Source organism: Myodes glareolus, chromosome 3, assembly GCF_982192425.1.
Source record: "Myodes glareolus chromosome 3, mMyoGla1.1, whole genome shotgun sequence".
In the NCBI taxonomy this organism is placed as follows: domain Eukaryota; kingdom Metazoa; phylum Chordata; class Mammalia; order Rodentia; family Cricetidae; genus Myodes; species Myodes glareolus.
This window is the reverse complement of record NC_142028.1, coordinates 129143065-129167720: the sequence shown is the minus strand read 5'-3', so window position 1 is coordinate 129167720 and position 24656 is coordinate 129143065. Positions and strand designations below refer to the sequence as shown.

Sequence of the window (24656 nt, the reverse complement as noted above, 5' to 3'; positions counted from 1 at the left end):
TGTTTATATAAAATATATGAATTATGTATGTTCTTCATTGACATTGCCACAAAACTGTGATCTTAAGTCTGGTTTATATTGCTGTAGTAGTTACAGTTGTATGTAAATGATGCTAAATGTTTTTATTTCAATGACTAAATATTAGATTCTTAGAATTAACCTCTTTATAAATGATTAATGTTTATAAGAATTTTTAGCTGAAAGATAATAATTATTTAAACATAAAATTTTTTTATATGATAGTTTATCTTTTTCCTTAACTAACAAAGGATATGGATGCTCAGCCCTTTGTGTGTCTGTTGTCCTGATAAAGATACCTTCTTGTCCTCAATATGCCTAATTTTTTTACGGTAAGTTTCTCTTTCCCAGAGTTCCATAATATTTCCCATTTGCTTCTAAGCTTCCCTCCCAGTTTTGGAACATTTTTCTTTTTAGTTAACTTTTTCAGTTAGTATACAAAATGTTTTGTGACATTTCATCTGTATTGTTGTTCTTTGCGCATATTTGTTCTCTCACTGTCCTTCCCAGTCCCTGCTCCCACCTTTCACTGCTCCTCTGAGCTCTCATGACATCGATAATATTTTGTATACACACACAAAATATGTAGCTAAATTTAGATTCTGCATATGAGAGAAAACATACAATGTCTGTCTTTCAGGGTCTTGGTTTATTTTGATTAATATGATGATTTCCATTTCCACCTGCTCCCATCAAATAGCGTGATTTCATTGTCTGTACAGCTGAATGTGGTCCCGTTGTTATGTGTACCACATTCTCTCATCTGTTGATGGACCTCTAAGCTGGCTCCGTTTCTTGACTTCTTTGAATTAATTCTACTATAAACATAGAGATGCAATGAGGATTGGGATGGTTACCTCGCTCTGCCTGTCAGAACCTGAGGCAACCTTTTGCACAACCCAGGTCATCTGACCAAAGAACTAGGGAAAAAGAAAAGTTCTCTTGTTTTTAAAATAGTGAAAACAAAAGCACCTTGGTTCGAGATTTTTTGGTAGTCATTTGTTACAACATTTGGACATTAAGCATCAGCATTTTACCAGGATATGGGAGAAAAATCCACCACTTCTTATTTTCTTCAAACCTCTGTTGTAAACAGTGACCAGAGATGCAGGATGGGTTCCCAACCTCAGGTAATCTTATTTTTCTACATGTACTGAACACCTTAGGTCTGTGAACACTATGAGTTGGTTAGTTCCAAAAATGTAAGCTGATTTAGCTTTAGAAATGGGGATTATATGAATGTATAAAACCAAAGATTCTTAATTGCCTGAGTCATCCTGGGGTTTGTGTGCTACTGTTCCTTCCTGGTGAGGATCAGGATTGGAAGCATGAAGGCTAGCATGAACACCAGACAGGGTTCAGGAGCTTCCCTCAAGACATGTCACACTATAACAGTTAGCTTTGAATTAGATCTTTTTGCTTTATTTTGTTTTTCCTAGACAGGGTTTAAACAGGTTTTTCTAGACAGGTCTATATAGCCTTGGCAGTCCTGAAACTTGCTCTGTCAATCAGGCTGGCCTTGAACTCACAGAAATCCACCTGCCTATGCTTCCCAATTAAAGGCATACACCACCACTACTCAACTAGCTTTGAATAAAATCTTCTTTGATTTTTTTTGAGACAGGGTTTCTCTATGTAGCCCTGGTTGTCCTGGAACTCACACTGAAGACCAGACTGGCCTCAAACTCAGAGATCCACCTGCCTCTGCCTCCCAAGTGCTGGGATTAAAGGCGTGTGCTACCAGCTACCCAGCTTAAGTGAAATCCTAACTCCTTTTATTTACTGGGTTTGAGAATTATGACTTTGTTCTCCCTTTAAAATGAAAATAATAACTCTCAATAAAGGTCATTGTATTACTATATCTAAATCTGTTGTCTTGGGAAGATAGTGAGCTTCTTGTCATTGTATGCAGTTGCTGTTATCTTCATTGTTAATGTCAGTTCTCGGAATCTTCTCCAACATCTCACAAAGGTCAAATACTGCTTAGAAAGATCAAATAGCACCATTCCCGCAGTATTGATAGTGAGTGCCTCTCATTAGGATTGTTTGACTATTGGACCAGTGATGCTTTCTGCATAAGAGCCTTGCTGGACAATCTTTGCTCACATTATTCACAAATCATGGTAAATATTCAAGACATATTTATAAAATGAGGATTTCTCAATTTATAAAATAACCAGTCAGATGTCATTATACTTTGAAAGCTAGCAAAAAAATTAAGATGATGTATGATATAGGCAGTCTTTTTATATATATGCTGCTTTTATTGGTTAGTGAATAAAGAATCTGCATTGGCCTGTGATAAGGCAGAGTAGAGCTAGGCGGGGAAAATTATATTGATGCTGGGGATAAAGAAGGTGGTGTCAGGAGACGCCCTGTAGCCATCAGAGGGGAAGGACGTGAGCTGCCAGCTGGAACCTTGCCAGTAGGCCACCAGCCTCATGGTAAAATATAAAATAGCGGAAATGGGTTAAATCTAGATGTAAGAGTTAACTAGAAATATGCTTAAGCTATTGGCCAAACAGTATTGCAAATGATATAGTTTCTGAGTGATTAGTTCATGGTTTGGGCAGCTGGGAACGAACGAGATGCCAACAACAACAAACGTAATTGGATAGACAATAAGGAAACATCTGTGAGGAACACATGTAGATCTACTCTGAAGGTGGTTTGACTAAAAGAATCAAAGAAATCTTATTGTTATTCTGTGTCTAGGTGTTTATCACTAAAGGAAATGTATTGAAAAGTGATCTAGGGCTGGAGAGAAGGCTGTGTGATGCTCTTGCAGAGGACCTGAGTTCAATTCCCAGCATCCGCACGGTTCACAACTGCCTATGCCTTCAACTCTAGGAGATCCAATACGCTCTTCTCACTTCTTTGGGCACAAATACAGACACACATAAGTAAAAATAAAATATTTTTTCTTAAAAAAGTTAATATAAAAAGATGCTTATTGTTAAATATATTAATCAATAAGTGAAATCAAACTAATCAAATCAAATAATGAAAATTCAAGGCCTGGTTATTATATGTATCATTAAAAATCATATAGAATTGGGGTGGATAGATGGATTAGCATCATGTCACACTGTGGGAGATGATAGTATTTACCCTCTGGCTTTATTAAGTGTCTTTTTATGACCAAGTACTTGAGTTGTTCATTCTGCCATAACAAAACACATGAGACTGAGAGGTTTTCAAGGACCAGAAATGTATTTTTATAGTGTGAAGATTGGGAAGGTGAAGATAAAGGTGCTGTAGGAAGTATATGGAAAGAAGGACTGGCTTCACTGATAGCATCTCCCTGTAGCAGCATCCTCCCATGGCGGGAAGTGGAAGAGAAAAGATGCAAGCAGGTGCTGAATGTTGTGTCCTCAACTGATACCAAAGCAGAACAAAAACTACCTAAGTCTCTGTCTACAAGACACTATTTATGTGGGCTGGACCATGAGTTAGCCTTAACTCAAGGGCCTCACCTCTTAATACTACTACAGTGGAGAGTAAACTTCAGTGTGACTTCACAGAGGATCACTATACCACCATGTGATACCACCATGTGAACTTCTGAAAACACACAGAAATCTGGACAAGCTAATGTATTCTTTGTAAGCCTAGCATCTAGGAGGCAGAAACAGGAGGATCAAAGCCTGCCTGGGCTGCATAAAGGGAGAGACCCTTGTGTAAAATACACACATATACAAACACACACACACATACAACACACACATATACATACACACCACACTATACCACACACACATACACATATCAGCACACACCACAGCATCGCATTATCATATTTCCCTTAAGTAGACTTAAGCTGTCTGTTAGATTCTGTCTTGGTTGTTTCAAGGGAGGCCTGTTAGTATGTCTCTTCCTGCTCAGTCAATACCTAGGGCAGGAATCTGTTGCCTTCAAAACCAGGTGGCTACTGGCATAGAAGTTTAAAAAGTTTGCTACTTACACACTGAGAAATATACAAATAAGTAAATACTTAAAAAAAAAAGATGGTGCAGTCTTGAAAGAATTTTTAGCTAGTAAATGCTCCCCTTGGATCCTTGACCCACTCCCCTTCCCTTACCCACTTCATAGAGTAACCTGTTTTCTCAGGTTCTCAGACCATTGTAGCCAGTGAGGGACTATACTAAGTAGGTCAACAGTGTGCAAACATTTCAAATAATGGAATTCCTGAGACCACTGAGTTTGATCAATATTTTTTTAATGTTTTGTGTTCTAGGCATTATAGAGGTGATAGACAGCTGTGGGCAAGGTGTCTATTGCTTTCAGAAGGGTCACAGAGCAACAAAACACCTGAGAATGTTGCACCACTGCCCATTCTGAGGGGTATATTTGTATAAAGATTGCCAAGTATGTTGTTTAAAAATTGTGTATTGTGGGTGTAGGCATGCACATGCCACAGTGATATGCAGGTCAGAGGACAGCTCTCAGAAGTCCATTCTTGCCTTTCACCATGCCAACGTTGGTCTGTTATTTCTGTGGCTGTGCTGTACATTCCAGGCCAGCTGGCGGGAGCTTCCAGGAAATTTCCACTCTTGTCCATGTTGCTCAGATTACAGATACATGCCATCACATCCTGCTTTTTCAGTAGATCCTGGGGTTTGAACTTAGGTCTTGAAGTTTGCATCTTTAAACTCTGAGCCATTCTCTCTGCCCCAAATTCCTTAATCTTAATAAATTTAAAACTCTAACTCTGTTCAGTCTTACAGCCAACAAGATAGTGATGCCATTTACTGAGGTGTCAGGGAGATGTTAAGGCAGAACACATGCATCTGTTGACTGGGAAGATCCATAGAGGAACTAGTGAGACAGCAATGCCAGGACCATTGTGAGTAATGAAATTGAGAGAAATTAGCAGAGGCAATGTAAGATATGGCTGGACAAGGAGAAATCTTTGTTAGGTCTCAGACACAGGACAAAAAAAAACTATTAACAAATTAAAAAGGACTCAGACCTCTTAAGTTCTCCCAGCTGCCCTTAGTCCCTACTTATTAAAGGGTCCTCCTGGCTGGCATACCCTGCCCCCTACCCTAAACTCTAGTCCTGCTTCTCTGATTCCTATATTACCCAGCCCTTTTTGGCCATTTTACCATTTTGCCCTCTTGGTTCCTGGCTGTCCTCCTTCCTTTCCCCTGTCTCCTCACATGGCCATGTCTAGTCTGCTGGTCATATCCATTATGAACTCTCAGATGTCTCTGTCTCTCTCATATATATATAATAAGAATCTCAACCCCCTAGGAGCAGTTGTGGTCTTCTTTTATTTCTTTTTTCTTCATTCAGTAACATATTTACTATTTGACAAAATTGATATACGTTCAAATTAAGAAACTTCAAATACTCTTAATTTACCTGAGAAAATCTATTCAGAATAAATACAGAATTTCATTCTTAAAATAGAAGTTTTATCATGAAAATTAGAATTAAAAATGGTTAAGCATAAGTAAGCTAAAATGTTTTACAAGAAAATAAGAGAGATTTGCCTTCCAGAAATAAAAACATATTCACCCACAGGAATTTCAGACAGTGGTGTGCTTATGTGCGTGCATGTTGTCCTTGTTTATGAGTTTGTACATGGTAGTTCAGGTGTGGAGCCATACATTGCTTTTTCTGCATTGCTCTCCACTGATGCTCTGAGGATGGGGCTCTCTCTAAGTCTGGAGCTCTTCATTTGGCTGTACTGATCCAGTGAGTTCAGGACTCTGAGTGTCCCCTTGCCTTCCAGTGCTACAGTTACAGATGCTGCCACTGCATCTGATGTGTTTGTGGTTCTTGGGTTCAGAGTTCAGATTCTCATGTTCGAGCAGCAGGTACTTTCCTGACCAAACTCTCTCCCTGACCCAGATGATGCACAATAGATGAATATATCAGAATATAAAATCTAGAAATTTATGAGAAGGTGAATTTTTTGTGCTTTTATGAAAGAACCACAGTACTCAACCAAATAATCCCTTTTTTGTTTATTTACATTTATTAGGAAAATGGTCTTCCTTTAGTATCTTCTAGAATAAATACTACACTCCCAAGTTGGAGAGTTTTGTCTCATTAACAGTATTCTGAGATTCAAACCATCTTGGTGTCTTTTAAACTTATTTCAAAGGTTCTGAGTAGCTTATGATTAAAAGTAGGTTAATCACACTCCACTGTTCCCATTGTCTGCCCATCTCTTTTGGAACAATTAGCATCACTTTCAGCACTTGTCATTTTGTTCCTAAAATCAGTCAGAAGACAGGAGCTATTAGAATGGGATAAATATTTCACTATAATGAGACAAATACATCCTCCCTTCTTGAGAGCCAGTGATGATCAGGAGTTAGGGTTTTGTTTGTTTGTTTGTTTTTGTTCATTTGTTTTGTTTTTTTGCATGTAAGAATTTTTTATATATTTTTATTTTTGCATCCAAAAATTTCCACTTCCTCCCCTCCTCCCGTACCCTTTCTGCTCCCCCACTCACCCTCCTCCCTTCCCCTCCAGTCTTATGAGATGGCAGGGTACCCTCCCTTGTGGAAAGTCCAAGGCCCTCTCCCCTCCATCCATGCCTAGGAAGGTGTGCATCCAAATAGTCTAGGGTCCCAAAAAGCCAGTACATGCAGTAGAAACAATTCCTGGTGCCACGGTTTGATCACATGCTAGTTCAGTCCCAGTCCAGCTGGATTTGGTGAGCTCCCATTAGATAAGGCATACTGTCTCAGTGGGTGGACCAAACCTTCGTGGTCCTGACTTCCTTGCTCATCTTCTCCCTCTTTCTGCTCTTCAACTGGACGTTGAGAGCTCAGTCCAATGCTCTGATGTGGGTCTCTGTCTCTATCTCCATCCATCGCTGGACGAAGGTTCTATGGTTATATTCAAGATATTCATCAGTATGACTACGGGACAAGGCCAGTTCAGGCACCCTTTCGTCTGCTGTCCAAGGGGACATCTCTGTGGACACATGGGATCCCCTCTAGAGCCAAGTCTCTTGCCAACCCTAAAATGGTTCCCTTAATGAAGATATCTTCTTCCCTGATCCAATACCCACCCTTCCTCCACTTCAACCCTCCCACTCCCCCAAGCTCTCCTCAATCCTTCCCTTCTCCCTTCTCTCTCCCCCTCTCCCCTTCCCCCTACTCCACCCTAACTCCCACCCCCAAGCTCCCAACTTTTGCCCAGCGAGCTTGTCTACTTCCAGTTTCCGGGAGGATCTATATATGTTTTTCTTTGGGTTCACTTTATTATTTAGTTTCTCTTGGGTTGTGAACTATAGGCTCAATGTCCTTTGTTTATGGCTAGAGTCCACTAATGAGTGAGTACATACCATATTCATCCTTTTTGGTCTGGGCTATCTCATTCAGGATAGTGTTTTCTATTTCCATCCATTTGCATGCAAAATTCAAGATGGCATTGTTTTTACCACTGAGTAGTACTCTAATGTGTATATATTCCACACTTTCTTTATCCGTTCTTCCATTGAGGGGCACCTAGGTTGTTTCCAGGTACTGGCTATTACAAATAATGCTGCTATGAACATAGTTGAACAAATGCTTTTGGGCATCCTTTGGGTATATTCTCAAGAGTGATATTGCTGGATCCTGAGGTAGGTTGACTCCCAACTTCCTGAGAAACCGCCACACTAATTTCTAAAGTGGTTGCACAACTTTGCATTCCACCAGCAATGGATGAATGTTCCCCTCACACCACATCCTCTCCAGCATAGGCTATCATTGGTGTTTTTTTTATTTTAGCCATTCTGACAGGTGTAAGATGGTATCTCAAAGTTGTTTTGATTTGCATTTCCCTGATCACTAAGGAGGTTGAGCATGACCTTAAGTATCTTTTGGCCATTTGAACTTCTTCTGTTGAGAACTCTCTGTTCAGTTCAGTATCCTATTTTTTAATTGGGTTAATTAGAGTTTTAGTGTCTAGTTTCTTGAGTTCTTTGTATATTCTGGAGATCAGACCTTTGTCTGATGAGGGGTTGGTGAAGATCTTCTCCCAGTCAGAAGGCAGCCTTTTTGTCTTACTGACAGTGTCCTTTGCTTTACAGAAGCTTCTCAGTTTCAGTAGGTCCCATTCATTCATTGATTCTCTTATTGCCTGCGCTCCTGGGGTTCTGCTTAGGAAGTGGTCTCCTGTGCCTATATCTTGTAGACTACTTCCCACTTTCTCTTCTATCAGGTTCAAAGTGGATGGATTAATGTTGATGTCTTTAATCATTTGGACCTGAGTTTTGTGCATGGTGATAGATATGGATCTATTTTCATTCTTCTACAGGTTGACATCCAGTTATGCCAGCACCATTTGTTAAAGATGCTATCCTTCTTCCATTGTATACCTTTAGCTCCCTTGTCAAAAATCAGGTGTTCATAAGTTTGTGGGTTAATATCCGGGTCTTCTATTCGATTCCATAGGTCGACTTCTCTGTTGTTATGCCAATACCAAGCTGTTTTCAATACTGGATGGTATCCTATTTTTTAATTGGGTATTTAGAATTCTAATGTCTAGTTTCTTGAGTTCTTTGTATATTTTGGAGATCAGACAAAGGTCTGATGTGGGGTTGGTGAAGATCTTCCCCCATTCAGTAGGATGCCTTTTTGTCTTACTGACAGTGTCCTTTGCTTTACAGAAGCTTCTCAGTTTCAAGAGGTCCCATTTATTCACTGTTGCTCTTATTGTCTGTGCTACTGGGGTTATATGTAAGAAGTGGTCTCCTGTGCCCATGTGTTGCAGTATACTTCCCACTTTCTCTACTGTCAGGTTCAGTGTGGTCGGATTTATATTGAGGTCTTTAATCCATTTGGATTTGAGTTTTATGCATGGTGAGTTAATTTATATAAGACTTTGTAGGCAAAGTGTTACCACATTTTAAAATGTCACACTGCATAAGAAAGAAAACACACCTCTGTCTGACTGCTTCATTGTCTTTCCTAAGTTTCAGAAGGGTTACAGTGCTGCAAACCACAAGCTTTGTAAAAGCGTAAGTTTGAGAACCAGTGGCTGGAATGAGTTCTCAGAATTGAATCAGTCCTGTTGGATCCTTTGGATGGACAAAAACAGAAGTTGGGAGTCGGATGACCTCTAGAGTGAACTTCAGCCGCTGAGAGGATAACCTCAGAGTTTAAGATAAGGCTTTGGATTTTAGTTCTGCCAGATCGCCAGATCATCAAGGGTGGAGAAGAACACTATCTAGTGAAACTGTAATATGGAAAGAAAATGCTACTAATTAAAAGTAGGAAGGAAATGAGGAGCCATAGCAAACAAAACAAGAATGGTAGAACAGCACCCTGGGAGTCAAAGGAAACGAGGGACAAAGAACAAAGAATAGCTGAGAGCTAGGGAGTCAAAAGAAGAGGACTGGGGACTGACGGGCTTTTTTCCCATAGAGGATGCTGGTAATGTTGACCAGTTGACCAAACCTTTGGTAGAGGTGATATATGTTAATTTTCATGCTGTTCTCAGAAATCTAGGACCAGCCTGTCTTTAGTTTACTTACGAGGTAGGACTGTGTCTTCAGCATCTAGGATAGATTCTTTGCTTGAAAGACATCATATTCTTGAGTCTCAAAACATCTCCAAAACGAAGCAGTGCCAACTTAAAGGCAGTTTAAGAATGCATGCATCACTTACTGTGAGAAAGTATTTTCAGATTTTCTATTTACTGTACTTCAAACGAGGGCCATTTAGGTTGTTTCCAGGCTCTGGCTATGACAAACAATGCTGCTATGAACATAGTTGAGCACATGTCCTTGTGGCACGATTGAGCATCCTTTGGATATCTACCCAAAATATTACAGGGTCTTGAGGAAGGTTGTTTCCTAATTTTCTGAGAAATCGCAACACTGACATCCAAAGGGGCTATACCAGCTCGCATTCCCACCAGCAATGCAGGAGTGTTTCCTTTTCCCCACAACCTCTCCAGCATAAGTTGTCATCAGTGTTTTTGATCTTGGCCATTCTTACAGGTATATGATGGCTATCTGGCAGAGTTGTTTTGATTTGCATTTCTCTGATGACTAAGGATGTTGAACATTTCCTTAAGTGTCTTTCAACCATTTCAGATTCATCTGTTGAGAGTTCTCTGTTTAGTTTTGTAGCCCATTTTTTTAAGGATGTTACATATATTTTATTTTAATAATAACTCAATTTTTTACTTCTACTAATTTTACAGATTCAGAGGAGTAAAGAGGCTTCGCAATGATTTGAAGCACCGATCAGGGGTGCAGCACTAGGAAGTAGCAGGGGTGGATATCACTGTGTAACTGCTGTTTTTGAGCTCTGTGGTGTGTGGGGCCTACCTCGCAGCACAATTGGTGTTTCCTGGGGAGATGAGCTCCCTGACAATTGACCCATTTCTTCCTTCACTCTGCCAACAGGTTGGCTCAGTAACAGGCTTTCGGCTCTACTTATTCTTACGACTGACGTATTTCTTATCGGGTTCATTTTATTGCTGCCATCTTTTTTGTTATTATTATTAAAAATCTCCATCTCCTCCCCGCCTCCCTTTTTCCCTCCCCCTCCCAACCTCCCTCTCCCTCTCTAGTCCTAAGAGCAGTCAGGGTTCCCTGCCCCGTGGGAAGTCCAAGGTCCTCCCACCTCCATCCAGGTCTATAAAGGTGAGCATACAGACAAACCAGGCTCCCACAAAGTCAGTCCATGCAGTAGAATAAAAACCCAGTGCCATTGTCCTTGGCTTCTCAGTCAGCCTTCATTGCCAGCCACATTCAGAGTGTTCATTTTGATCACATGCTCCAACACTCCCAGTCCAGCTGGCCTTGGTGAGGTCCCATTAGATCAGTCCCACTGTCTCAGTAGGTGGACGCACCCCTCGTGATCCTGACTTCCTTGCTCATGTTCTCCCTCCTTCTGCTCCTCATCTGGACCTTGGAAGCTCAGTCCAGTGCTCCAATGTGGGTCTCTGTCTCTATCTCCATCCATCGCCAGATGAAGGTTCTATGGTGATACGCAAAATGTTCATCAGTGTGGCTATGGGACAAGGCCAGTTCAGGTACCCTCTCCTCTGCTGCCCAAGGAACAATCTGGGGACCTCTCCTTGAACCTGGGAACCCCTCTAGAGAGAAGTCCCTAGCAAACCCTAAAATGACTCCCTTAACTAAGATATTTATTTCCCTACTCCCATATCCACCCTTCCTCCATCCCACCCATCCCATTTCTCCAAGCTTTCCCCAATCCTCCCCTTCTCCCCTCTCTCTTCCCATCTCGCCTTACATCTACCCACCCCCACCCCCCCCACCCCCATGCACCCAAGTTTTGCCTGAAAATCTTGTCTACTTCCAATATCCAGGAGGATAACTGTATGATTTTCTTTAGGTTCACCTTCTTATTTAGCTTCTTTAGAATCACAGATTATAGGCTCGAAGTCCTTAAATTATGGCTAGAATCCATTTATGAGTGAGTACATACCATATTCCTCTTTTTGAGTCTGGGATACCTCACTCAGTAAAGCGTTTTCTATTTCCATCCATTTGCATGCAAAATTCAAGATGTCATTGTTTTTTACTGCTGAGTAAAACTCTAATGTGTATATGTTCCACACCTTCTTTAACCATTCATCTGTTGAGAGGCACCTAGGTTGTTTCCATGTTCTGGCTAGTTGAACAAATGCTTTTGTAGTATGATAGTTCTTTGTGTATAGGAGGGCAGCTGATTTTTTGGAGTTGATCTTGTATCCTGCCACAGTACTAAAGGTGTTGATCAGCTGTAGGAGTTCTTTGGTAGAGTTTTTGGGGTTGCTTATGTACACTATCATATCATCTGCAAATAATGAAAGTTTGACTTCTTCCTTTCCAATTCGAATCCCCTTGATCTCTTTATGCTGTCTTATTGCTATTGCTAGAAATTCAAGCACTATATTGAAGAGGTATGGAGAGAGTGGACAGCCTTGTCTTGTTCCATATTTTAGTGGGATGGCTTTGAGTTTCTCTCCATTTAATTTAATGTTAGCTGTGGGCTTGCTGCATATTGCCTTTATTATATTTAGCATTGAATCTTGTATCCCTGATCTCTCCAAGACCTTTATCATAAAGGGGTGTTGAATTTTGTCAAATGCTTTTTCAGCATCTAATGAAATGATCATATGGTTTTTTTCCTTCAGTTTATTTCTATTATGGATTACATTGATAGATTTTCATATGTCGAACCACCCCTGTCTCTCTGGAATGAAGCCTACTTGATCATAATGTGTAATTTTTTGGATGTGTTCTTGGATTTTGTTTGCGAGTATTTTATTGAGAATTTTTGCATCAATGTTCATGAGTGAGATTCTGACCTGAATTCCTTAGCATTGCAGGTTTCGAGACAATAGTAAAAACCTGGACTATATTCCTTAGCTGGACCCCTGCTGTGACATGGTTGAAATGCAGTGACCTCAGCTAAGCCTCAGTTTCTTGGTCTGCTGAATGAATTTAGTTACTTAACTCATGTCATCCCTGTGTGATTAAACACAAAAGACTGGAATAGACACAGAGTAGATCCTGGGCTTCCGGGAAAGCTGAGGTCAAAGGGACTGCAAATGACAAAAGCCTTACTGCTGCATCGTCTCACGATAAGGTGAGGTGCAAAAGAGGCCACGTGTAAGAGAGAAGGGAGGAGACCAAACCCATCCTTCTACTGATGTTTTTTTTTTCTTCAGTTTATTTATATGATGGATTACGTTGATAGAATTTTGTATGTTGAACCAGCCCTGCATCTTTGGGATGAAGCCTACTTGATGATAATGTATAATATTTTTGATGTGTTCTTGGATTCTGTTTGTGAGTATTTTATTGAGAATTTTGTGAAATACATTATGGAGTATAGGTATTAACTCTACTTGGAAGATCTGATAGAATTCTACATTGAAACCATCTGGGCAAGGGCTTTTTTTTGGTAGGGAGGTTTCTGATGACAGTTTTTATTTCCTCACGACTTACAGGTCTGTTTAAACTGCTCACCTGGTCTTGACTTAATTTTGGTAAATTGTATTTATCTAAAAAAATGTCCATTTCTTCCACATTTTCCAATTTTGTGGCATACAGGCTTTTGTAGTAAGATCTAATGATTCTCTGAATTTCCTCTGTGCCTGTGGTTATGTTCCCCTTTTCATTTCTGATTTTATTAATTTGAGTATTCTCTCTCTGCCGTTTGATTAGTTTGGATAGGGGTTTGTCAATCTTGTTGATTTTCTCCAAGAACCAGCTTTTTGTTTCGTTGATTCTTTGGATTGTTTTCTATGTTTCTATTTTGTTGATTTCAGCCCTCAGTTTGATTATTTCCAGTCTTCTACTCCTCCTGGGTGAGTCTGCTTCTTTTTTTTCTAGAGCTTTCAGGTGTGCTGTTAAGTCACTAACGTGTGCTTTCTCCGTTTTCTTTATGTGGGCATTTAGTGCTCTTAGCACTGCTTTCATAGTGTCCCATAGGTTTGGGTATGTTGTGTATTTCGTTGAATACAAGGAAGACTTTAATTTCCCTCTTTATTTCTTCCCTGACCCAGGGATGGCTCAGTAGTTGACTGTTCAGTTTCCATGAGTTTGTAGGCTCTCTGGGGTTAGAATTATTGTTGAATTCTAGCTTTATTCCATTGTGATCTGATAGTACACCGGTGATTACTACAATTTCTTTATATCTATGGATGTTTACTTTGTTACCAATTATGTGATCAATTTTTGAGAAGGTTCCATGAGATGCTGAGAAGAATGTATATTCTTTTCTGTTTGGGTGGAGTGTTCTATAGATGTCTGTTAGGTCCATTTGGTTCATTACATCTGTTAGTTCTCTCATTTCTCTGTTAAGTTTCTGTCTGGTTGACCTGTCCATTGGTAAGAGAGGAGTGTTGAAATCACCCACTATTAGAGTGTGGAGTTTGATGTATGTTCTGAGTTCTAGTAATGTTTCTTTTACATATGTGGGTGTGTAACATGAGGGCTGCTTGTTTGTGTTTATGTCCTGCTCAGTCCCCCACAGCTTGCTTAGCCCCAAAGAAAATAACATAGAGGACTCTGTAAGTTATAAAGCTGATTGGCCAATTTGGTCAGGCTTCTTACTGGCTAACTCTCACATCTGGATTAACCCATTTTTCTGATCTATGTTAGCCATGTGGCTCAATATCTTTGTCAGTGGGGCATCCTGACATCCTTCTGCTTTGGTGATCTGGGCAGGAGTGGGAGGAATCAACTTCCTCCTCCCCAGAATTCTCCTGCTCTCCATGCATCATTTCCACTTCCTGTCTGGTTTTCCCACCTACACCTCCTGCCTGGCCAATCAGCGTTTATTTAAAACATGATTGACAGAATACATACAATACTCCCGCACCATGGGTGCTTTTATATTAGGTGCATAGATATTCAGGATTGAGACTTCCTCCTGATGAATTGTTCCTGATATGAGTATAAAGTGTCCATCTCCGTCTCTTCTGATTGATTTTAGTTTGAAATCTATTTCGTTAGATATTAGTATAGCCACACCCGCTTGTTTCTTTGGTCCATTTGATTAGAAAACCTTTTCCCAACCCTTTACTCTGAGGTAGTATCTGTCTTTGTGTTTGAGGTGTGTTTCTTGTAGGCAGCAGAATGTTGGATCCTGATTTCGTATCCATTCTCCTAACCTGTGCCTTTTTACAGGTGAGCTGTGTCCATTGATATTAAGCGATATTAATGACCAGTGGTTGTTGACTCTGGTTATTTTTCCTGGTGCTATTGTTTGTATGTTTTCCTTCTTTGAGTTGTGCTGGTGGAGGGTTGTCAGATGCTTGTGTTATTATGAGTGTTGTTGGTTTCCTTGGTTTGTGGTTTTCCTTCTAGTATTTTCTGTAGGGCTGGGTTTGTTGTAGCCCATCTTTTAAATTGGATTATTTATTCTTTTGATGACCAATTTCTTGAGTTCTTTCCATATTTTGGAGATCAGACCTCTGTCTGATGTGCGGTTAGTAAAGATGTTTTCCCATTCTGTAGGCTGTCATTTTGTCTTGTTGACCATGCCTTTTGCTTTACAGAAGCTTATCAGTTTCAGGAAGTCCCATTTATTAATTGTTTCTCTCAGTGTCTGTGCTGCTGGGGTTATATTTAGGAAGGGGTCTCCTGTGCTAATGTATTCAAGTGTGCTTCCCACTTTCTCTTCTGTAAAGTTCATTGTGGCTGGTTTTATGTTGGCGTCTTTGATGCATTTGGACTTGAGTTTTGTTCATGGTGATAGATATGAATCTATTTTCATTCTTCTACATGTTGATATCCAGTTATGCCAGCACCACTTGTTAAATATGCCTTTTTTATTCCGTTTGATATTTTTTGCTTCTTTGTCATAAATCAAGTGTTCAAAGGTGTGTGGATTAATATCCGGATCTTTGATTCGGTTCCATTGCTCTCCTTTCTGTCTTTATGCTAATACCAGACTGTTTTCAGTAACATGTTTCTGTAGTAGAGTTTGAAGTCAGAGATTGTGATACCTCCAGAAGTTCTTTTATTGTGCAGGAATGTTTGGGCTCTCCTGGGGTTTTTGCTTTTCCATCTGAAGTTGAGTACTGCTCTTTCGAGGTCTGTGAAGAATTTTGAGAAATTTTGATGGGCATTGCTTTGAATCTGTAGACTATTTTTGGTAAGATTGCCATTTGGGTATGTTACGTAGTTATTTTCATTCAATTTTAGGAAGTCTTTAATTTGTCCCTTGATTTCTTTCTTGACCCATTGATGATTCAGGTGAACATTGTTTAATTTCCATGTGTTTGTGGGTTTTCTGGAGTTAGTCTTGCTATTGATTTCTAGTTTTTAAACCATGGTGATCTGATAAGATTCATGGGGTTATTCCAATTTTTTGTATTTGTTGAGGTTTGTTTTGTTACCGAGTATGTGGTTAGTTTTTGAGAAGGTTCCATGAGTTGTTCAGAAGAAGTTGTATTCTTTTATGTTTGGATGGAATATTCTATAGATGTCTTTTTAAAGTCCTTTTGAGTCATAACATCTGTTAGTTCCCTTATTTCTCTGTTCATTTTTTTGTCTGACTGACCTTTCCAATGGTGAGAGTGGAGTGTTGAAGTCTCCCACTATTAGTGTGTGGGGTTTAATATTTGATTTAAGCTTTAGGGGTATTTCTTTTACATGTGAGGGTGCCCTAGTATTTGTGGCATAGATGTTCAGTATTGAGATTTCCTCTTGATGGATTTTTCCTATGACTAATGTGAAATGTCCTTCTTTGTCTCTTTTGATTGATTTTTAGTTTGAAATCTATTTTGTTAGATATTAGGATAGATACACCTGCTTTTTTCTTAGGTCCATTTGATTGGATTGTTTTTTTTTCCCCAAGCCTTTACTCTGAGACAATGTCTCTCTTTGAAGTTTAGATGTGTTTCTTGTATGTAAAAGAAGGATGGATTTTGTTTCCTTAACCTCTGTTAGCCTGTGCCTTTTTATAGGTGAGTTGAACCCATTTATATTAAGGGATATAATGACCAGTGATTGCTATTTCCTGTTAATTTAGTTTTCATTGTTGGTGATGTGAATTTGTGCGTTTTCCCCTTCTTTGGAATTTACTGCTGTGAGACCATCAATTGTCTGTGTTTTTGTTGATGTAGCCAAGTTCCTTGAATTGGAGTTTTCCTTCTAGTATTTTGTGTAGGGCTAGGTTTGTGGCTAAGTATTTGTTAAATCTGGTTTTGTCATGAAATATCTTTTTTTTTTGTCCTTCTATGGTGATTGAAAGTTTTGCTGGGTATAGTAGTCTGGGCGGGCATCCATGGTCTCTTAATGTCTGCATAACGCTTGACCGTGACCTTCTGGCTTTCATTGTCTCCAATGAGAAGTCAGGTGTAATTCTGATAGGTATGCCTTCATATGTTGCTTGACCTTTTAATATTCTTTCTTTACTCTGTATGTTTAGTGATTTGATTATTATGTGACGATGGTACTTTTTTTTTCTTTGATCCAGTGTCTTTTGATGTTCTATAAACTTCTTTTGTCTTCATAGACATATCTTTCTTTGGGTTTGGAAAGTTTTCTATGATTTTGTTAAATATATTCTCTTGCCTTTAAGTTGAACTTCTCCTTCTTCCATAGATTTGGCCTTTTCATGGTGTCCCATATTTCCTGGATATTTTGGGTTGAGCTTTTGTTAAATTTAATATTTTCTTTAACTGATCAGTCTATTTCCTCTATTGTATCTTCAGCGCTTGAGATTCTTTTTCATCTCTTGTATTCTGCTGTTTATGCTTTCATTTGTGGTTCCTGATTTTTTTTTCCTCATGATTTCTGTTTCTATAATTCCCTTGGCTTGTGTTTTCTTTATTGTCTCTATTTCAGTTTTCATGTCTTGAATAGTTTCTTTCATATCCTTGATTTCTTTTTCTTGGCTTTATTTATGGGATTTTCTGATGTCTTCCAATTTTTTTGTTTGTCTTTTTCTCCATTTCTTTGAGAGAATTTCCCATTTCCTCTTTAAGAGTTTCAGACATTCTCCTGAAGTTATATTTTAGGTCCTTTTCTTCTGCTTCATCTATAATTGGTTGTTCAATTCTTGCTTTTGTAGGGTCTTTAGGTTTTACTAGTGTGTTGTTCTTTGTGGTGTTGCGTGTGTTCTTACCTTTTATACTCATCTTTTCCTCTAATAGGTGTGATTGGAGCTGTCTGTGACTCTGTTGATTAATCTTCTAGGTTCCAGTGAATCCAAGGCTCAGATGGTTGTTCCTCATAGTACAGTCAGTGCCATGATTCTAGTTACCCCTTTGGTCATTCTGTGTTCCTGAAGGTTGCTCAAGAGTTCCTGGGCTTTGCTCTACTCCCTTGGAGTTTGCTGTCTCAGGTCTGCCCTAGCCTAGATTGTTGGCCCATACCTGTTTCTGTAAATGTCCCTGGTCTTGGTCCGTTCCTGCAGCAGTCCTTGGCTCAGGGTTGGTCCTATAAAGGACTCTGGCTCCAGTCTCTCCCTTGGAGTTTCCAGTCTCGGGTGCTCCCAGATCCACAGAGGACCTGGCTCAGGTTTACTCCCTCAGAGGTCCCATACTCACACTCTGACCCACAGAGGTTTCTGGTTCCTGCCTATTCCCTTTGACTTCCCAGACCAACTCCCAAACCTACATAGGTCCTAGCTCACACCTATTCTCTCTGAGGTCCCAGACTCACCTGTTTTTAAATTTCATATATATTCCCCCTCCTCCATTCAACCTCTCTCAAGTCCTCCCACTTTCAAGTTCATGTCCTCCTTTTCTTTAATTTTTATTGTTACATATGTATAAACATATAAATACAACCTGCTGAGTCCATTTATTGCTTGTATGTATATGTTTTTAGGGCCAACAAATTGATATCCAATTGCGGTTCTACCTTGGGGAAGACTAATTCTCCCTCTCTCAGCAGTTATTAATTGGCTGTAGTTCTTCATGAACTGCATGTTGTTCTTGAAGTCTTGTGTAGTATCTTGTGAGTCCTTCTATCCTTGTTTGTATGTCAACTGGTGTTGTTATTGTTCTGGTTTTGTTTAAGTAGTCACAATGCTGTTGAGACATGATGTAGTTTCCCCGCCATATAATCTTAAAGCAGACCCCCTAGTCATCTAGCTCTTAGAACCTTTTCTCCCTCTTTTCCTCAATATTCCCAGAGTGTGGGTGCAGGAGTTGTGTTGGGTATCAGTTGGGGCTTTGTATCCCAGTCAGTTGGTTCTCTGTATTTTATTCAACTTAGCTTTCTGTAATGGATTCTGTCTTCTGCACAAAGACAGACATTGATGAGGGGTAAGAAGTGCACTTGTCCATGGGTGTAAGGATGAGTATTAAGAATGCAGTCGATCAGTCCCCTTGTATCAGTGGGTGATCACACCCCTCGTGGTCCTGAGTTTTTTTCATGTTCTTCCTTTTTCTGCCCCTCATTTGGACCATGGGGGCCTCAGTCCGGTGCTCCAATGTGGGTCTCCATCCGTATCGCCATCCATCGTCAGATGAAGAGTTCACCAAGGCCAGTTGGACTGGGACTGAACGAGCATGTGATCCAACCAGATTTTCTGAATGTGGCCAGATCTCTGAATGTGGCTGGTCCGGAGCCTTTCTGAAAAGCCACTGACAATGACACTGGGACTTGTTTCCTCTGCATATGCTGGATTTTTGGGATCCAGTCTGTTCGGATACTCACCTTCAGGGACCTGGAAGGAGTGGGGAGGAACTTGAACTTCCCACAGGGCTGGAAACCCTGACTGCTCTTAGGGATGAAGAGGGAGGAGGAGGGGGAGGGGGGAGTGGGAGGGTGTTGGGAGGAGGGGCGGAAATGAAAACTTTCATAATTTAATAAACTTAAAAAAAAAGAATGCAGTCGAGATTCTACTGCTTTGGAAAGGTAGCAGTAGTTCTCTGGGTTCCCTGGCCGCACCAGTCATTAGTAGTTTACTAGGTTTTCTAGACGAGAAATGAATTCCATGCTTCTGATCTGGGCTTACCCCAAGATAAAAGCATTCTTGAACCTTTGGAGATATCTTGCTATGCTTGCCACTGTGACTTGCCACTGGGTATGACCATTGGTTGCTTTTCTCCCTTAGCAGCTTGGCTTGCAGAAGCAGCTTGATTACGCCATGTCTTGTGTCAGAGAGTATAGGAACACTACCTTAAATGTGATCTGATAATTCAGCTAGTGGAAAAGTTGGAATAAATGCAATGCCTCTGTGATTGTCCTTTATCCCTTTCTGATGTCATAGAGTGAAGACTTCTAGTTAGTGCAAGTTGTAAAAATTAAGACTGAATAATTAGACTCACTAAGAATTTTGAACTATTGAGAGGTTTTGTTTTTTAAAAGATTTTATTTTTATGTGTATGAGTGTTTTGTCTGCATGTATATAAGTACACTGCATGCGTGCCTGTGGAGTGTAGACAGAAGTTTCTGTTCCACTGGGTCCCACAGCCATTCAGTCCCCATGAAACACACAGAGGCTTATATTAATTACAAACTGTTTGGCCTATTAGCACATTTATAAACTAGCTCTTACAACTTAAATTAACCCATAATTCTTGTCTATGTTTAGCCACCTGGCTTGGTACTTTAATCAGTGAAGCATCCTCATCTTGTTTCCTCTGCATCTGTCTGGTAACAACATCTCTGTCTTTCCTCTTTCCAGAATTTTAGTCTGGTTACCCCATCTATACTTCCTACCTAGCTACTGGACAATTAGTGTTTATTAAACCAATATGAGTGGCAAATCTTTATAGGGTACAAAACCATTATCCCTATGGATATTATAGCTATGGAGGCCAGGAGGACACTGGATCCCCTGGAACTGTAGTTAAGGACTGTTTTAAGACACCATTTAGGTGCTGGGAACTGAACCTCATCAGATTGTAGGTTAGGCTGGCCTTAAACTCATAGCCTCCATTTCAGAAATTTGGAATGACTCTGATGTGGCAAGAACCCCAGGCTGCCTGTTCTGGCTGCTTTGCCCACCGCCTACTCCCACAGCATATTTCTTTCTAGCCTGTTCTTCCTTTTCTTCGAAGACTTTCTTCCCCGGGTCCCTAAGTTTAGTGCCTCATTCTCTCCTTGGTTCTCACTTGTCTTGTTTTCTAGTGTCCAGCAGATTGACTTTCCTACTCTGACATTCATCTTAAAATGGATCCATACTTTGTTTTCAGCTGTGCCTCCAGTAGTGAAGTTTACTAGATTGTAACATTAGAAGAACAATCCTCTTAGTTAATGAAGGTAGTGCACACATTTTATGAAGGGCTGAGCAAATAAACCTCCTGTTACTACAGAAGGAAAATGCACCATGAAGAAATGCCTCCAACTGCTGCCCAGTTCTCTCTCTTCATTGTTTTTCTTCTTCTCTGCAGGAATTTTAGCAATAAAGAAAACTAACAAGTTTTTCTTCCAATTCCATACTGTGTGTCCAATCAGCTGTTTTCATCTTTCCTATTCCTGTTCTTATGCAGTAGTGGTATCTACATGTAGTTTAGATGTGTATTTCTTCTTTATTCCAAGTGATTATGGTTGGAAGAATTAGTTATGTGGGAATGTCTTAGGTAATAACAGCTTCTCATTCTGATTATTTCCCTTTAGGAAAGACACTGCTGATCCTGTAACATGGAGGATTGTCTTCATACCTCATCTGAGAATCTGTCCAAATTGGTCAGCTGGGCCCACAGCCATGGGACCATTTGCAGCCTCATTCCAAACCTGAAGCACTTGCTTTCTGAAGGTTCCCATGGGAACCTGACTGCAATGTGGGGCTGTAGTGCTGGCCATGCTTACCACTGGCCACTAACAGCTACTTGCAGAGCTGGGTCCCAAGAGAGGGTTTGTTTCCAGGACAACCGAAGTTTTAATTCTGATAGTCCCAGTATAATTGGGGTGCCTTCTGAGACACAGACTAGCCCTGTGGAAAGATACCCTGGGAGACCCGTGAAGGCAAAGCTGGACTGTAACCGAACCAGAGACTCTTGTGACTTCTCTTACTGCAGTGAGCCCTCTGAACTGGATGAAGCTGTTGAGGAGTATGAAGATGAAAACACACTGTTTGACATGGTTTGCGAGTCTTCTGTTACAGATGAAGACAGTGACTTTGAACCCCAAACCCAGAGGCCTCAAAGCATTGCTCGTAAAAGGCCAGGAATAGTCCCATCTTCCATCCATTCAAGTTCCCAGGGACAGATGGTTGATGAGTGTGGTAGTGATGTCATCATCAAGAAAATCAAGCAAGAGATCCCTGAAGATTATTACATTGTGGCAAATGCAGAGCTGACTGGAGGTGTAGATGGACCAGCCCTTTCCTTGACACAGATGGCAAAGCCCAAGCCTCAAGCTCATGCCGGTCCCTCCTGCGTAGGGTCTGCTAAACTGATTCCCCATGTAACATCTGCCATCAGCGCAGAGTTAGACCCACACATTGTGTCAGCATCCCCCTCCGTGATCTCCAGACCAATCATCCCAAAGACTGCTAGGGTATCTCTGGCTTCACCAAGCAGAGGACCCCCTGGTGCCCATGGCACTGCCCACCAGGTGACCATGCAGATGCCTGTGAGCACATCACATCCTAACAAACATATCAGTATCCCTTTGTCTGCCCTTCAACTGCCTGGACAGGATGAACAAGTGGCTTCAGAGGAGTTCCTGCCCCATTTGCCTAGCCAGGTCTCATCTTGTGAGGTAGCCCTTTCTCCTTCAGTGAACACAGAGCCTGAAGTGAGCTCCAGTCAACAACAGCCTCCTGTTGCTCCAACCATAACCACTGAAGCCACTGCACAGTGCATTCCAGGTATGGAACACGAGGTGACCATAAATCCCTCATCTGCATAGTTTAGAGAATTCTGCGCCATCAGCACTTCTAAGACCGTTTGTTGGTTTAGTTTGCTAGGATGTAGTCATTTTTCATTCTCAGGAAGACAGAAATAATTAACTGTGTTCCAAGAAATTAATACTGTGAAGGAACTCTACCCAAGAAGGCTATCCATTTGGTATATACACCTTAGGGCTAAGATGGCAACTGGAAGATTGTGCTTTTGATGGCTAGACTTAAGGTTCATATCCAGCCTGAGCTGAGCTTTTATAGTAAATCTAATTTTGAAAAAAAATTCTTTCTCCTATTGGTATCAAGGTAGTTAAGCCAACTGATATTGAATAAGGTATATGATAATATTTTTTCTTACTATTTATTTGATCCAGTTTCCTATTGCTATTCATTTTAGTTAGTGTGATAATTTAAACTGATTTTATAAAAGAAACAGGTAACTTCTGAAACAAGTATTTGATCCCATCTTTCAAAACTTAACAGAATCAGATAACATACATTTCTGGAGTAGGCCAACTTAACTCAGTGCATTCACATTGAGAGGTTTGTAGAGTTTTCACAGCTGCTACCTCTGCAATTCTAACATTCTAGTGATCTTTAATTCAAGTATCCATTGTTTATTTGAGCCAGAATATAGTGATATATAGGGGTTTGATGTGCATTCTTTGGACGTCTATAATTCAAATCTAAAAGGACAAAAGTAGGTGTATGGACAAGGGTGAATAGATACACAGAGAATATAGAAAGCAGAACACTTTGGCAAATTTAGTCCCTTTCAAAAGGGCATGCGTTTGGGGAAACATCCTTTTTTTAAAGATTTTTAGTTATTTATTTTATGTATATGAGTACTCTATCTACATGTAATGCCAGAAGAAGGCTTCAGATCCCACTATAGATGATTGTGAGCCATAATGTAGTCGGTGGGAATTGAATTCAGAACGCCTAGAAGAGTAGCCAATGCTCTTAAACACTGAGCCATCCCAGGGAAACACCCTTAAACACTGAGCTACCTGTGTCTTTGGCCTGAAACTCCCTAGAATTAAGTTGCTTTTACAAGTACTCATTTACAGTTATAGTATCAGCCCCAAGGTCTCCAAAAGGAACTTACCACTGAAGATGTTTCTACCATAACCCTGCTGTCAGTAATGGCAGATACTGAAAATGGTCAATTGCTTTGAAAATTATGCTAGTTGAAAAATCAAGAACTTTTATGTGGTTTTTTTTTTAACAGTTCCATTGTGATTCATACCATAAAAGACACTTTTTAAAATTTTATTTTATGAGTGTTTGTGTCCATGTATATGTGTATCACATGTTTGGCTAGTGCCCAAGGAGGTCAAAAATGACATCAGATTGTGAATCATCATGTGTCCTTTGCAAGAGCAACAATCACTGTGAACTGCTGCACCATCACTAGCACTCAGTCCCAGAAGAAGTAGTTTCTCTTTTCTTCTCCCAGTTCGTGGCAGCTGCTCATCTACTTTTATGAATTTATTTTATAACCTCTTGTGACTACTTTGATTTAGTGTGGTATTTTCAGGATCAATCCATATTAGAGCATTTTTTATTGCCAAATAATATTTTACTATAAATATATCATGCTTTATTTTTCTTTAGTCGATGGACAGGCATGTAGACTGTTTCCACCTTTGGTCTGTTTGCTACTATGAACATTTATACACAAGTTATTATGTGAGCATTTTCTTTGATTTTTGTGTGGGCAGCACTTCAGGATGAGAAGCCTCAAATCTGTTTTCTAAAGCCATTTGGTCTTAACTCTTGGCACTAATGGACAAAGGTTCCTATTTCTCTGTATGTCACCAACACATTATTCTCTATGTTTTAGAACTTTCTCCTTTACTCTCAATATACAGGAGGCAGAGGTAGGCAAATCTTTGTGAGTTTGAGGCTAACTTGGTCTACATAGCAAGTTCCAAGCCACCTGGAGCTATGTAAGGAGACTCTGACTTAAAACAAAAAGTCACCATGCTTTTACATGTAAAAAGTAGTATTACAATCTAACCTTTATTATTTTAATAACTAATGACATTGATCATTTTCATGTTCTTATTGGTCATATATGTATATTCTTTTGAAAATTTTCAGATTCTTTGCTTATTTTAAAAATAGATTCTCTTGCCTACTTTGAGTTGTAAGAGTTCTCTGTATTCTGGATGTAAGTCCCTTAATGATTTGCAAATATTTCTTCCTATTCTGTAGGCTTATGCTCATTCATTCATTCATTCGTTCATTCTCCCTCTCTTCCTCTCTTGTTCCACCACTTCTCAGAGGAAGACCTTGAACTTTTTTCTTCTACATCTTAAGTGCTAGAATTATAGGCATTGCCATGTCCAATTATGCTTTCTTTTTTTAAAAGAACTTTATACTTTAATTGTTGTATAATCCTGT

General features: G+C 40.0%; 1 protein-coding gene across 3 annotated transcripts in view; it reads left to right on the top strand.

Moving 5' to 3' along the window:
• The window catches only part of Kiaa1958 (KIAA1958 ortholog), a 160352-nt gene that overhangs the window by 50051 nt on the left and 85645 nt on the right, over positions 1 to 24656 (top strand). For all 3 annotated transcript variants that reach the window (XM_085686069.2, XM_085686071.2, XM_085686068.2), the window contains exon 2: positions 21020 to 22214. In XM_085686069.2, coding sequence (XP_085542195.2) covers positions 21044 to 22214 — 1171 coding nt within the window. In that variant the 5' untranslated portion in view covers positions 21020 to 21043. The remainder of the gene's footprint in view (positions 1 to 21019; positions 22215 to 24656) is intronic.